General features: G+C 39.0%; 1 protein-coding gene across 8 annotated transcripts in view; it reads left to right on the top strand.

Annotated features, from left to right (window-relative positions):
• The window catches only part of kmt2cb (lysine (K)-specific methyltransferase 2Cb), a 94805-nt gene that overhangs the window by 23677 nt on the left and 57943 nt on the right, over positions 1-13185 (top strand). For all 8 annotated transcript variants that reach the window (XM_004542712.4, XM_004542710.4, XM_004542711.4 and 5 more), the window contains 7 exons: positions 6189-6277; positions 8969-9113; positions 9946-10149; positions 11337-11446; positions 11599-11708; positions 12421-12583; positions 12711-12882. In XM_004542712.4, coding sequence (XP_004542769.3) covers positions 6232-6277; positions 8969-9113; positions 9946-10149; positions 11337-11446; positions 11599-11708; positions 12421-12583; positions 12711-12882 — 950 coding nt within the window. In that variant the 5' untranslated portion in view covers positions 6189-6231. The remainder of the gene's footprint in view (positions 1-6188; positions 6278-8968; positions 9114-9945; positions 10150-11336; positions 11447-11598; positions 11709-12420; positions 12584-12710; positions 12883-13185) is intronic.

Raw genomic sequence — 13185 nt, 5'->3', positions numbered from 1 at the left:
TGACACAAATATACTGTGTTCAGGTGGGGAATTGCCACAGGTTTTGGAAATGATCACACAGGAATTAACGATATTAAAGAAGTGGTTTGATATAAATAAATTATCATTGAATCTCGATAAAACCAAATTTATGTTGTTTGGAAACCAAAAGAAAAACATCGAAGTAGAAATATGTGTTGACAATGTATATTTAGAAAGAGTAAATGAAATAAAATTTCTTGGGGTGATCATTGACCACAAGCTCTGTTGGAAGCCACACATTACTTATGTTCGGGGGAAATTGGCACGGGGCATTGCCGTCCTGGGAAAAGCAAAGCATATGTTGGATCAGAAAGCACTGCACATTTTATACTGTGCTTTACTACTGCCATATATGAGCTACTGTGTAGAGGTCTGGGGAAACACATACAAAAGTAACACACAAACAATAACTATAATACAGAAAAGGGCCATTAGATTAATAAATAATGTAGGGTACAGGGACCATACAAATGCACTCTTTGTCAAAATGCAAGCTATTAAATTCCAAGACTTGGTGAAGCTTAAAACAGCGCAAATAATGTATAAAGTAAGAAATAAATTGCTTCCCAAAGAAATCTGTAAATTGTTCATAGAAAGAGAAGGTGGGTATAACTTAAGAGGGAAATGGAATTTAAAAATACAAAGTGCTAGAACAACTTTAAGAACTATGTCTATCTCAATTGCAGGAGTTAAATTATGGAACAGTCTAACAGAAGAAATAAAAGACAGTCAAAACATAAAACAGTTTAAAGTAAAATATAAAAACCTAATTTTAAATAAGTATAAGAATGAAGAAAACGGGGTTAACCCAGGATGGTAATGTTGCTGGTAATGGTGTTGCGGTTCTTTTTTGGTTGTTTTTTTGTTTTTTTGTTTTGTTTTGGTTTGTTGTTTTTCCATAACTTGTGTATCTGCAAATATACACATTCTGTATTTTTCATATGAAAGAAACTATACTGTGGTGGGGCTTGCTAATTTCTTGTTTTTGATTTATGTATGTTATGTTTTGTTTTACTTCATATGTTTATATGTTTCATATGTTGTTTGTTTAATTTAAGACAAAAAAAAATTAAATGAATGAGAGGTAAAACTTGAGGGGGTAGGGACAAATAAGTAAATACTTCAGCCTACTCCTTTTCAAACAAATAATGGAATGATATTTTGTAATGATTGTGAAGGCACATGTTTGAAATGTTTGAAATAAAAATGAACTGAACTGAACTGAACTGAACAGATACTATTTTGCTGTAAGTCCACTGTGCATCCAGTGAAAAAATTAACACAGTACCCTCTGATTTATTTATTTATTTATTTTAAAGGGGGGAAAAAAGTGTTGAAAAAATAGTGAATTATGAAAACAAATCAGAAAATGAGCTGTTCTGCTTGTGGCAGAGTTCCACTCATGTTTCATGTTGGGACATTGGCTTACAGGAGAAAATAAGATAATTTGTTGCTTCTAGTCTTCCAAAAGCAATAAATGAGTAACTACAGACTGCTGTCTTTTGATCTTGCAAGACCAGAAGAGTCTCGTCATTAAAATATCAACATAAATCAAAAATCATCCAAGCTGTGCAAGCCACTCATCAATCCATCTGCTATACTGGGATCCAGGCTTTGACAATCTACTGTAATGCCATCATGCAGACCCTTTCCAGACAGTTGAAGCAGTAAGGCCAGTAAAGCAACATCTCCTTCCACTCCCTGGTGGCATCCAGTCGCTGATACCCTCATTTGTAACTTTTTCCATAAAGACTAGCTGACTGCGGCTTTTGCTATTGCTATGTACTTAGCTACTGTTTGATTTTTAAAGATAACAAAATTAAAAACTGAAAAGTAAATTTGTTCAGAATAGCATTAAAAAATTAAATTGATATAGAATAGTTACTGAGAGAGGCCATCCACCATTCCTGATTATATCTACACCGACTTCCATATGATCCTGAACTACAGTAGTTGGTTCATACTAGGCCATGTAATAGGCTATAACAGAGTTGTCTGTTAAAATGCAGTTGTTTGTTTCTACATCAAGTTATTTACGTTTGACTCAAGCTCACAGGTAATTGTTTTTAGCCAAGGTTTGCTAGAGACTTCTTCTGTCATTCCCCATGGAAGTCATTTAGAAGGAGGGGTTGATTTGGCATCTAGCCATTTGTGATTTTTCTCTCCAGTGACACAAAATTACCCACCCCCACCCCCAATCTCCTCCCTCACTTCCCACCCGCTGGATCCTCCTGAGTACCCCGGAGACATACTGCTCTCCTTTGGGCTGTGTTTGTTCTCCCCACTTAGCCTGCTAGCACTCGGTGTTGCTATTTAATTTGTATCCATGACAATTATCCCCTCCACATGCTGCTTCCAAGATTAGGTTAACTGAGCTTGCGTTGAAGGGATGCTGACACTGGCAGATATTTACATACTGTGTGTACAAGCAAGGTATGAGTTGGTGTGTCTGAGCGTATGAGTTGGCACACAACGCCTGTTTGTAAATGTACACGTGGTTGTCTGTTTCCTGACATGGCACATACAGTGAAATATAAGAAAGGTGGAACTTTCTTTGTTAGAAAAGTGTGTTGATACTAAGGACTTCTTTAAAAGCTAACATTACACATATTATGATCGTTCACAGACAATCACCTTAAAGGGCTAGAGGTGAGAATTTTAGTCACAGTTAAACTGAGTAATCCAAAACCTGGTCCAGCGTGGTTGTAGGGGAGATGGTTAGGTGTACAGATCTGAGAGGCTATATTGATAAATAAATGCATTTCTTGGATGTCTGTTTTATTAAACAGCCCTCTTCAGATCTTGCCAAAGCACGTTGGTTGGGTTAAGACTCTTTTTTTTGCTGTTGTTAAAAAAATCATACATTTTATTTTTCAACTATTCTGTTGTGTATTTATCTGTATGCTCTAGGTCAATGTCTGTTTCACTATCCAGCTGCTCCCCAAGCTTCAGGTTATTGTCTGCTACAATCATATAATGTAATTTCTTTCTTTTTTGATTGCCTCAACACTTCCAGGATGTCAGTCCCCGAGGTTGCAGAGCAGTCTCAAACTTTCCATGTTTCACAGTGACCTTTTTAAAATTTGAGATGTGTATTTTATTTATTTTTTAAATTTCTGCCGTTTCATTAATTTATTTCCTGTAGAGTTTTCTGCTGGTGTTTTACTTATTCTCTTGACCTCATGTTCAACTGCTTCAGCATTATTGGACTCGGTGTGATTGGGGTATCTTTGCAGAACACCCTCTTCTCAAAAATTATCGCTAATCCTAAACTAGTTGTACACAATTTAAGAACATGCTGGCCTTAAAGGTACAGTAAGTTGGTTTTTTGTTTGTTTGTTTTTTTTAATTTGATCTTTTTTCTTTTCTTTGTTTAGATTTAATAGAAAAAATTGTGAGCATCAACTTGTGGAAGCCACCATGTTACTTGACTACCTTGAATACAGTGGCCAAGATGGTCATTATCCTTCTGTCTAATTGGGTTTTATGTATGTGGATAGAGACCAGCCCACTTACAAGTTAGTTTTAATTTAAAGATCACAAATAGCTCTTTCAAACTCTATATGACTATTTAACATTTGTACATGAATGCTTTCGTCATGTCTTTCTCATTATGTCTTTCTCTTCCTTAACTACTGCTATGTCTTCTCCCTCATCTCTACCTCATCCTCTTCCTCCTCACCTCAAGCCTCATCTCCTGAACTGAAGTCAGGGCTCTAACACAAGAAAAGGTGCATGCATATGAACATTTATTCCAGATATTGTTGCAGTTAGTTATTGTGAGTAGCAAACTGAACAACAAACTAGCTAAACGACAACACCTGGTTGTTGCATTTTGCAGCACTGACCATGAATGGTTGCTTAGTATGACTGTCATACCATAGTGTATGACTAATTCATGCAGAAATCCAGGTAATTCCAAAGCTTTACAAACTCTTTCTTTGAGTTCCCCTAGAGCTGGGCGATAGAACGATAACGATATGTATCGCGATATAACTTTTACTCGATAGAGAAATTAAGCTATCGCGATAGACCTCGCCGCTCTTGTCCTCAAAGAAAAAAAAAAAAAAGGTCAGCCAATCCAAATTAAGTAGCGCAGAGCCGAACCAATCACAGCCGCAGCGTCACGTCGCGTGGCTTGTTACGTACAGCACAAGTGCCAAGCCGCACGTGTGTTTGTTTGGGAAGCAGCCAGCGGGTAATGGAGGAAATGAGTGTGCCGACTAGAAAAATCAACCGAGCGTGACCGAAGAGAAAACAGATGATGGTTCCAATGCCGGAGAGATTGTCAAACGGAAGAGCCATAGAAGTTCCGTAGTGTGAAGGTATTTCGGCTATTTCAAGTCTGACAAAAAATAGAGTAGCGTGCACTGTAAATTGTGCCGAAAGCAAGTCTGGAAATACAATAAACTGGAGCATGCGTCACACTGTGCGCCACGTTATTGTTTCGGTGAAATGAATTTCTACAATACTGTTACTGTTAATTCTACTCTCTGCAGTGTTTAAATGCTTACACATACACACAGTTACTGTCCCTCCACACATACGACTCTGTTCTGCTTCTATGCCGCAGCTTTGTTTACTTTTTCCCACCGAGGCTTCTAGACTTCTGATTGGCCAACATTTCGGCACGGTTAGGAATCTAGCGCCACCTGCTGCTTTGGCATGTTCATAGCAGCGTTTTCCTTCATTTCTCCCTTTATGTGTGGACGGGATTATTTTTTAAAACGAAAACTGAAAATCTCAGTTTTCAGAAATACCCGTGTACGTGTGGACGTAGCCTCAGTCTCTGACTGGAAGCGCTAATTCGTCATTCGGCTTTTGTCAGACTAAAGTAACTGTTAAAACTGTTTGAAAAGCTCAGCTATACAACAAGGAGAGATTGAGAATTTCCTTTTAGTTCTCAGTTTATTTGATATTGACAAAAGTTAGTCAGTTTTGTCTGTTCTTCTGTAAAACAAACTAAGATTTATTTTTAGAATTAATATTTTGTTTCTAAGTGGAATTGACAATTTAGTCTGTTTCGTTTGTTCTATTTTGAAACTTAAACGCTTTAGCGGCTGCCTTTTGTGTAGTTTGCAATATTTGCCTTTATTTATCTGAAAAAGTCTCATGTTCCTTAAGTACATCTACCCTGTTGAACTTATTATGGGAAATAAATATTTAAATAAAAACAAGCTGCTGATTATTTCACATTTTACTTGTGAGCAACGGCACATTTAAATCTTACAAATATAGTTATTTGGCTTATATCGTGATAGATATCGTTATCGCCTGAAATGAAAAAAACATATCGTGATATGAAAAAATCTCATATCGCCCAGCTCTAAGTTCCCCCAAACCAGTAAGTGTAGATTAGTTTTTCTTTAACCAAATTCATCTTATGACAGCCAGCAACCATTCACTAACCAGTTTGGGGTAATGCGGATTTCTTCCCTACTAACTGGTGGTTTCCAGGGGGTTACCAGCTAGTCTCTATACTGGTGTGACTGAGGGCCATTTATACTTGCTGTTGTTGCGCTCCTCTTGCTGAAAGTGATCTCACAATGGCTGGTGTGAGACACTTTTTGGTGTCGTTTCAGTTTGCTGTGCACCTCATGTGTCTTTTCTAACCTTGTGTTGGTCATGCAGCTGGTTTGAAGACACAGCTTATGCAGAGTTGAATGTTGCAATAGTGTGAAAAGATGAAACTTTCAGGAGGACAAATTGATTTCTTTGCTTCCTCTACATGTTTTGTCTCCTACTATATGAGGAGGTTTTGTCTGAGTGGCAGCACCTATCGTTCAGCAAGTCTGGCATGACATCAGAAACAGTAAAACGGTGGCTGTGATGACGTCACTGTGATGCTACCATTGTGGTTACCATAAATAGGCCAATAGCGCCATCATCACTGAATCGCCCATTTATTTTCATTGCCTCTATGTTTTACCAGAGTTTCTCCTTGTAGCTGTAACACGAATATGTATGAAACACCCCACCAGTACCACCCTTTTGCCTTACCCATGACTTCAATGCCTCCATTAAAAATCAGTGAAAGCCATGACGATATTTAATTAATTCATGACTAAACCACCACTCCCCCGTCTCGAGGTGAAGTTGTGTAGTTTTAATGTCTTATTTCTTTTCATTTCCTCTGTTTCTTTGTTTGTTTGTTTTTCTTACTCCAGGGGTCGCACCAGAGGGAGAGTTGTTGTGGATGAGGAGGACAGCATGGATGGGACTGAGATAACAGAGTCCATAGACCCTCAGGACACAGGTGAGACTTTGTTTTTGATCTTTTATATACACATTGGTTTTACTGAGAGTGATATATGACTTGAACCTGCACCCCAAGTAGCCTTATGCAGTGCTTTGAAGGGTATGTTAGTAAAGGTAGATGAGTCTCCTTCTCCTGGAGAAGGATGGATGAGAGCTTTTTCTTAGCACCCAGTGCCTTTTTTTCAGGGCTATAATTGAATGGGTTTAGCTTGAGCTGTGAAGCTGTAGTGGGTGTGTATTTTTTCTTCTCCCCTTACTGCTTCCATCTCTCCTCTTGCTCTGAGATTGGCATTGAGGTGCAGAGGGAAAGAGCCCAAGGCTAATGCCCTCTAAAAGCTTTTTAAAATCCCATCAGTCTCTCCAGACCCATTTATGTGCCTTTTTTATGTGTGTACATCACATCATGTGACCATGCCTCCCATTCTGATACATTTCAGTGCCGCCCTGTTGCTGAGCTGAAGATAGTTGGAAATGTGACGCTGTCAATGACTTGCCGTTCTTCTGGTATCATTTACCTTAGAACAAACAAAGGCAATATTTCAGAGTTTAAAACCCTTCAACATTTTTTTTTGTAAATGATGTTATGAAATTAACCAAGCATTCACTTTGCCTTTTCAGTCTACCGCCAGATGCACTTAAAACTCAGTGGTTTCTTCAGTGGCTCTCTGCCTCTGGGCTTTTGGCAAAATGAAATTTGTGACTCTGTGCAGTCTTGTCCTTAAAGTGATATGTGCTGAGGTCAAGCACAGTATATTATAGCCTTTTAAATGCATTGTTTATTTTGTCTGTCTCTAAATTGTTATACTTAGAGGTCACATAGCTCACATTTTCAATATACATTACCATTAAAACAGTGTGATTGCATCTAGGGAATGTGTAGAGAAATTAACGACTGATAAAGTGATAAGCCATGGCGTTATCAGTTTTGATTATGGTACTTTAGAGATTATAATGCTTCTTCTTTTTCTTTTTTTCATTCCAATCCCCCAAAAGCGACCCCTCTCTCTCAGATAGTGTGGTAGAGGCATGGAAAGCCGCAGTATTGAGCAGAACATATTTAGCAGAACATCCTTACTCTTGGTGACAATGGCTGCGATTTAATTTAAATTTGCTTTAAATTTCCCCCAATTCAATGCTGCCAGGGCTGGTTTCCGCAAGTTTGTGTTTTGAATGCCCAGGTGGAAATGTGTAGTCTGTCAGTATAGTTTTTGAATGCAAAGTTTGCTCCTAATTTTACTCACCCTTTGGTGTATTATGTATACTAGCATCCTATGCCTACATAGTTGTGTTAAAGTAATTGATCCATTAGCATTGGTAAGAGTAGTACTGTCACCTATCAGTTTTTGTAATCTGATCTTACTTAACAGTAGGTCTGCACAGTTGATGAAATTTTAATCTTGGTCACAATTTTATTTTTCCAACAATTAAATGAACATGATTGATTGAATCTGAAAATGCTTGCTTCGCAAAACAAACAAAGAAAAAGCAGCGAACGTGCCACTAAATCAGCGCCTAACTATATGCCTCCACTCTGGACAAGTGAATAAACATCTTACATATCTGCAAATATTATTATTTAATTGACAGGAATGTAACACAATGTAAATGTGAAACTCATACCCTGCTTTAAGTGCTGCTGCAGTTTATTTAAAAAATATATATATTTATTTATTTATTTTTTCTTTAGTTAATTTAGTTGAATAAAGAGGACCAATTTTAGTTTGATGCAAAGATTTGTACATTGGTACATTAGCAGAAATGTAGGACGACATGGATGTTAAAGCATTGTTATGTTTACGTGTGGCAACATTATTATGTCAGTAATTGTGATAATTATCGTGCCCATAATTGTGGAGCCCTGCTAAACAGGATAACACAACCTTTTTTTTTTAATTTAACAAATATAATGAGCTATTATCTAAAAAATGAGGCGGGAAAAGCAACAATCAGTTTAATCAGTTGATGTCTTGTAAAAAATAATTGTAAAACATCCATTGCGTATGCATTCAGTTATCAGTAGGTAAGTAGTAGTAAGCCTAATATGAATTTTGCCCTTTTTTAATTCCTTTGGATGACACAATCATTGTGGCATTAGCCTAATTACATGCCAATGAAATATTAATAACATTTTACATGGCCCAAAGTCTCAGTGAGAGGTACTGCTGGGAGTTGTTTTGTATGATTAGCAGAGTGAATTGAGGGTTTCGTCAATTAAATTAAAATTAAAAGCAGTCGTGATATGTCAGATATGAGTCCAGGATTGAACTTTTTTTATTCCCCCAAAATATTAATTCTAGCTACTTGAGATATTTTGACAGCCATGCCATCTCTTTTATTCCCTGCCTCTATTGTTATCACTATTCTGTACAAGACCTTGATGTTCCCACTGAGTTTATTGTAATCAGTGCTTGAGCATATGGTCCCCATATTTTACCATCCATCTTGCTAAAAAAGGCTGTGTTTCTGACCTGGAGGAAAAAGACTAGAATATAACCAACCTGTCCTGTAACAGCCTGTGTCTGTCAGGGGCTGTATGCTAAACATGCAGTCATAATTGGCAGTGAATTGAGGAGCATTTACCAGCACAGAGGCAGATGCATTGGAACAATTCAGTGCTTAGCTGTTTCTCTACTCCCTAACAGATCTTTTCTCTTTTTTCCTTCCGTGTCTTTTTCATTTTTACCATCAGAAACACAAATCCAGCCGGTGGAGACTGTGGAAGTGACCAGTGAGGTGCCAGAGGAGGACAGGCCCTCTTCCCCTCTGGCCCAGAGCCCTCTAGCCGAGAATTCAGCAGGACCATCTGTCCCAACAAGTAGAGAAGTCAAAAGCAGGTTAAAAAAACTTTTCACTTCCCCAGAATCGCTGTTTTTGAGAAATAAAGAACCGTGCATGCATGTGTGTGAGAGACTCTGTGTGTATCTTTTTACTTTTTAAATTGTTTTTATGAATGAATAAGCACAGGTCTAGCACATACTAGATACATGCATGGATGGATTAGGTGGGAGTCATCAGCAGGTAGAGGCAGCCCTTTTCCTCCCAGGTGTCACTTTGTTAGAGGTTGCAATCAGTCTTCTGGCCTGTCTGTTCTATCGATGTTGGTGATGGAAAGCAGATCAGGAGCCTCTCCTGGGATCTTATTAACAGTACCATCTCAGCACTTAATGTGATAAATATTTGCTGCTTGCTTTATTACTCAACTTTCCAGCTCTTGGCCACTGTTCTGCTGCTTTTCTGTTTACCACTTTGTCTCCAAGATGGCTTTCTCACTTAAAATGTTGATTGTTAGCACATCCAAATATCTGTTGTATAACCGGACTTGTCTATCTGCCTTTCTTTCTTTCTTTCTTTCTTTCTTTCTTTCTTTCTTTCTTTCTTTCTTTCTTTCTTTCTTTCTAAATTACAAGGTCTGTGTTACTTAAATACATTATAATTTTTACAAGTTGTCTGCTTATAGCAGTATGTGTTTGGGAGACTGTGTGTGTGTCTATGTGTGGTGATAGTCTGTCTGCTTTGCTTTGTGAGGTTTTATGTATATTGCAGCACAGACAGTCCCAGTGCCACAAGAAGGAGGCCTTAATTCATGGTGACATGTATGGCACTGTATTAAGTCACAGTAGGTATATATAATTAAACACCCTCTACCACCCATTTTCTTTCTTTTAGTGAGCGTCTCTGTGCCTTCTGTTACTGCGGTGGTCGTAGCCTTCTGGGTCAGGGGGATCTACAAGTATTCACCGTCACGTCTCAGCTTGAAGCACTCTTCAGCCACAAAGCTGATGGGAGCTCAACAGGCGATGGCAGCGATGGTGATAAAACTGCTCAGCCAAAAATGGCCGAAGAGACCACCTCAGGACAGAAGGAGAAGAAGTAAGTAGGCCTGGCTGACACTGTTGTCACAAATAGTTTGGCTGCCATCGTTGGTTAGGAATAAGACACAATCTGTAATGCTTCCTTGTCATGAGTTAATGAGCTGCAAGAAATGAAAATTTGCTAACAGCTTACTTCATTGTTCTTTTTTGTCCTTGGCTTCTATACACTGATGTTACTGTGAAATCTTGTGAAAGCTGTTAGTCTGATCAAAAAGATTTTTCTTTTAGTTGACTTGAATTTTGTTATCCTGGTAATATGAAGCAGTAGTGGTGGTTAATATGGTCACACCTAACATACACACCCAACTGTCAGTATTCCCCAGGCCATGAGATGCCAGATCAGGCAAAGGTTACACAAGAGCCTTGTGTTTGTATGCACACAAATGCAAATCATACAAATAAAAGACCCTTCCTGCGCTCAATTGGACAACTGCCTGATTTGTTTTGGTCCTTTGAAACCAGTTGGTTGTCTCTCTGGGTTCACAGTACTGTAATGGCCAGTGACAGCATTATGGGTTTGGCAACAGGCCTAGCCAACCAGTAGCTGGTGTCCTGTTTGTGTGATTGGTCATTGAGCCCTTAGCTGTGAGAGAGAATAGATATATCATAATATATCATTTAAGACTAAAAATTAAGAAGAAAAAAAGAGATTAGGAGAGAAGACCATTTCATAATTGCTAATAAAAGTGTAAGGAATAGGTTCCCATCATGTTCCCAGAAATCCCCATCTTGATTTTGGCTGTTAGTTGTTTCCTGGAAATCCTTTTAAATGTTAATGCTCCCTCTCCACGTATTCTACATCCTATGCTGCTCAATAGTTGAAGCCAGGGAGTTGGAGAAATGCATCCCTTTCAACAGATTTTATGAGACAGAACAGCCAGCCTCTTGTGCACACGCTAAAAAAGATGGCCCTCCTTCCCGTCCTCCTCCTCTTCATCCACCTCCCTCCCCCACAGCTTTTTACTTGGACAGACATTTTTCCCCCAGCTCATTCTCTGTCTTCATTTCTTTGCTTTTGTAAAAACGGCACATCATTCTCTACCTTTATGTCTCTGTCCTCAATTTATTCTCAAGTTGATTCAGGCTGTCCTTCTCTTGCATAGTGCATTTTTAAGCTGTTCTCTACGTTAAAAAAAATCTGTGCTGAGATGACTTTTTTTTTAAAAACCTTTTTCTTTGTTCCAGTGGGTCTGAAGGCTGCGAGGATGAGCCAGACCCAGCCAGTCGATTTTGGAACGAGCTTTCTCATGTCGGCCTTCCAGAAGATCTCAACGTCCAGTCTCTCTTCGAGTCAGGTGTGGCTAATGGACTCAGCCTATTTCTACATCCCATTTTAACAGTAATTATTTGTACTTGGAGAGTTAACAAGTGTACATGCTTTATATGCTAATACTGAATTTGTCTCTGATTCAGTTATTTGTTTGTCACATCCGTCTTTAAATTGTAGGGCAATGCTGGGCACATCAGAGTTGTGCCTTGTGGTCCGACGGTGTTTGTGAGGGCGAGGGACAATCTCTGCTTAATGTGGACAGAGCCATTGACTCAGGGAGCACAAAGGTGAGTCAAGGGAGAACATCCGTGGACTAATGGGTGTTAACACCATCTTAATGTGTTGGGGCAGCAGGGGAGGGACTGATTCAGTGAAACACAACAAAGCTGATGGATCAGACTGGCTGGTAAAGGTCGGCCTGGCAGCATGGATCTCTCAGCTGTGAAATGGAAAAGGTCACACCACTCAACAGGGCTGAGCTCTCATGGCAGCTTGGCTCCTAGCGGCAGAAGTGGTACTACTTAAAGAGCTCTGATTCTTTTTTCGCTGCCCATCGTGTGTGCTACCCATTAGTAGTGCTGCCACTTGATCTCCAAGTGGTTACTAGTACACACTCATGGAACTCAGAGAAATGGAATTGGGGTGAGGTTTTCTAGCCTGATCATCAGGTAGCTGAAATGGCACTTTGAACAGGTGTCTTAATCCAAATAAACCGTTTCCCAAAAATATACTAAGATAAAATAGTCCAGAAAGAAGAAGTGCTACACATCAGATCTTGGCTGATTTGACAGGTATTCTTTGATGTGGCAGGTTAAAGTACAAAACAAAAAAAACATAGGAGCGAACACCTTTCTGTGATGTGATGTGATTTTTTTTAACGTGAAATCAGGCATTTATAGACCATTTAAAAATTACGTTTGTTAGTGTTTAAGAAATGTGTTTTAGTTGGAGAAAAGGGAGATTTTAGACATATTTTAAGATCGCTCTTTTTCTCCGCAGCACTGTGCATACTGTAAGCGCCTTGGAGCATCCATTAAGTGCTGTGCTGAAGGATGTGCTCAACTCTATCATTACCCCTGTGCGGGGGCAGCTGGGACTTTTCAGGATATCAGAAGTCTCTCACTCTTATGCCCAGAACACATTGAATTGGCCACTCACAAATGTAAGTTCAGAAAAATTTGATGTGTCAACTCCATAGGAAAATAACATAATGTATATTTAACAAAACTAAGACTAAATTGCATTGTATAAACTTTTCTTGCCTTCTCTTTTCATTCAACTGTCCACAGTTGTAGATGATATAAATTGCGTACTATGTGATAGCCCAGGGGATCTACTGGACCAGCTCTTTTGCACCAGTTGTGGTCTGCATTACCATGGGATATGCCTGGACATGGCTGTGACCCCTCTAAGGAGGGCAGGTTGGCAGTGCCCTGAGTGCAAAATCTGCCAGACGTGCAAGTGAGTCACTTCCCCTCTCCTCTAAATAACGGTTTTCCCTACTTTGTTTTTTTCCTTTTTGTTTACTTTTTTCCTTTCTTAATTTCTGTAAAGCTACCAGGCTTCATGCTTACTGCTTGTTTGTTTACCTCTGTGGTTTGTGAGGAGCTGACTGGACGTTGTACCCTGAAGCTCAGTCTTATAACCTCTGACCTTATTTAAACAGCACAAGAGCTCTGTTTGCAACCAGGCCTGTTTGCCTGGGGTAACCACTGTCTATTGAGTATTAAATATTGCATTACCATCCTGTAGCTGCATATTTAT

Source organism: Maylandia zebra, linkage group LG18, assembly GCF_041146795.1.
Source record: "Maylandia zebra isolate NMK-2024a linkage group LG18, Mzebra_GT3a, whole genome shotgun sequence".
In the NCBI taxonomy this organism is placed as follows: Eukaryota; Metazoa; Chordata; class Actinopteri; order Cichliformes; family Cichlidae; genus Maylandia; species Maylandia zebra.
This window is presented reverse-complemented; position numbering and strand designations above follow the sequence as displayed.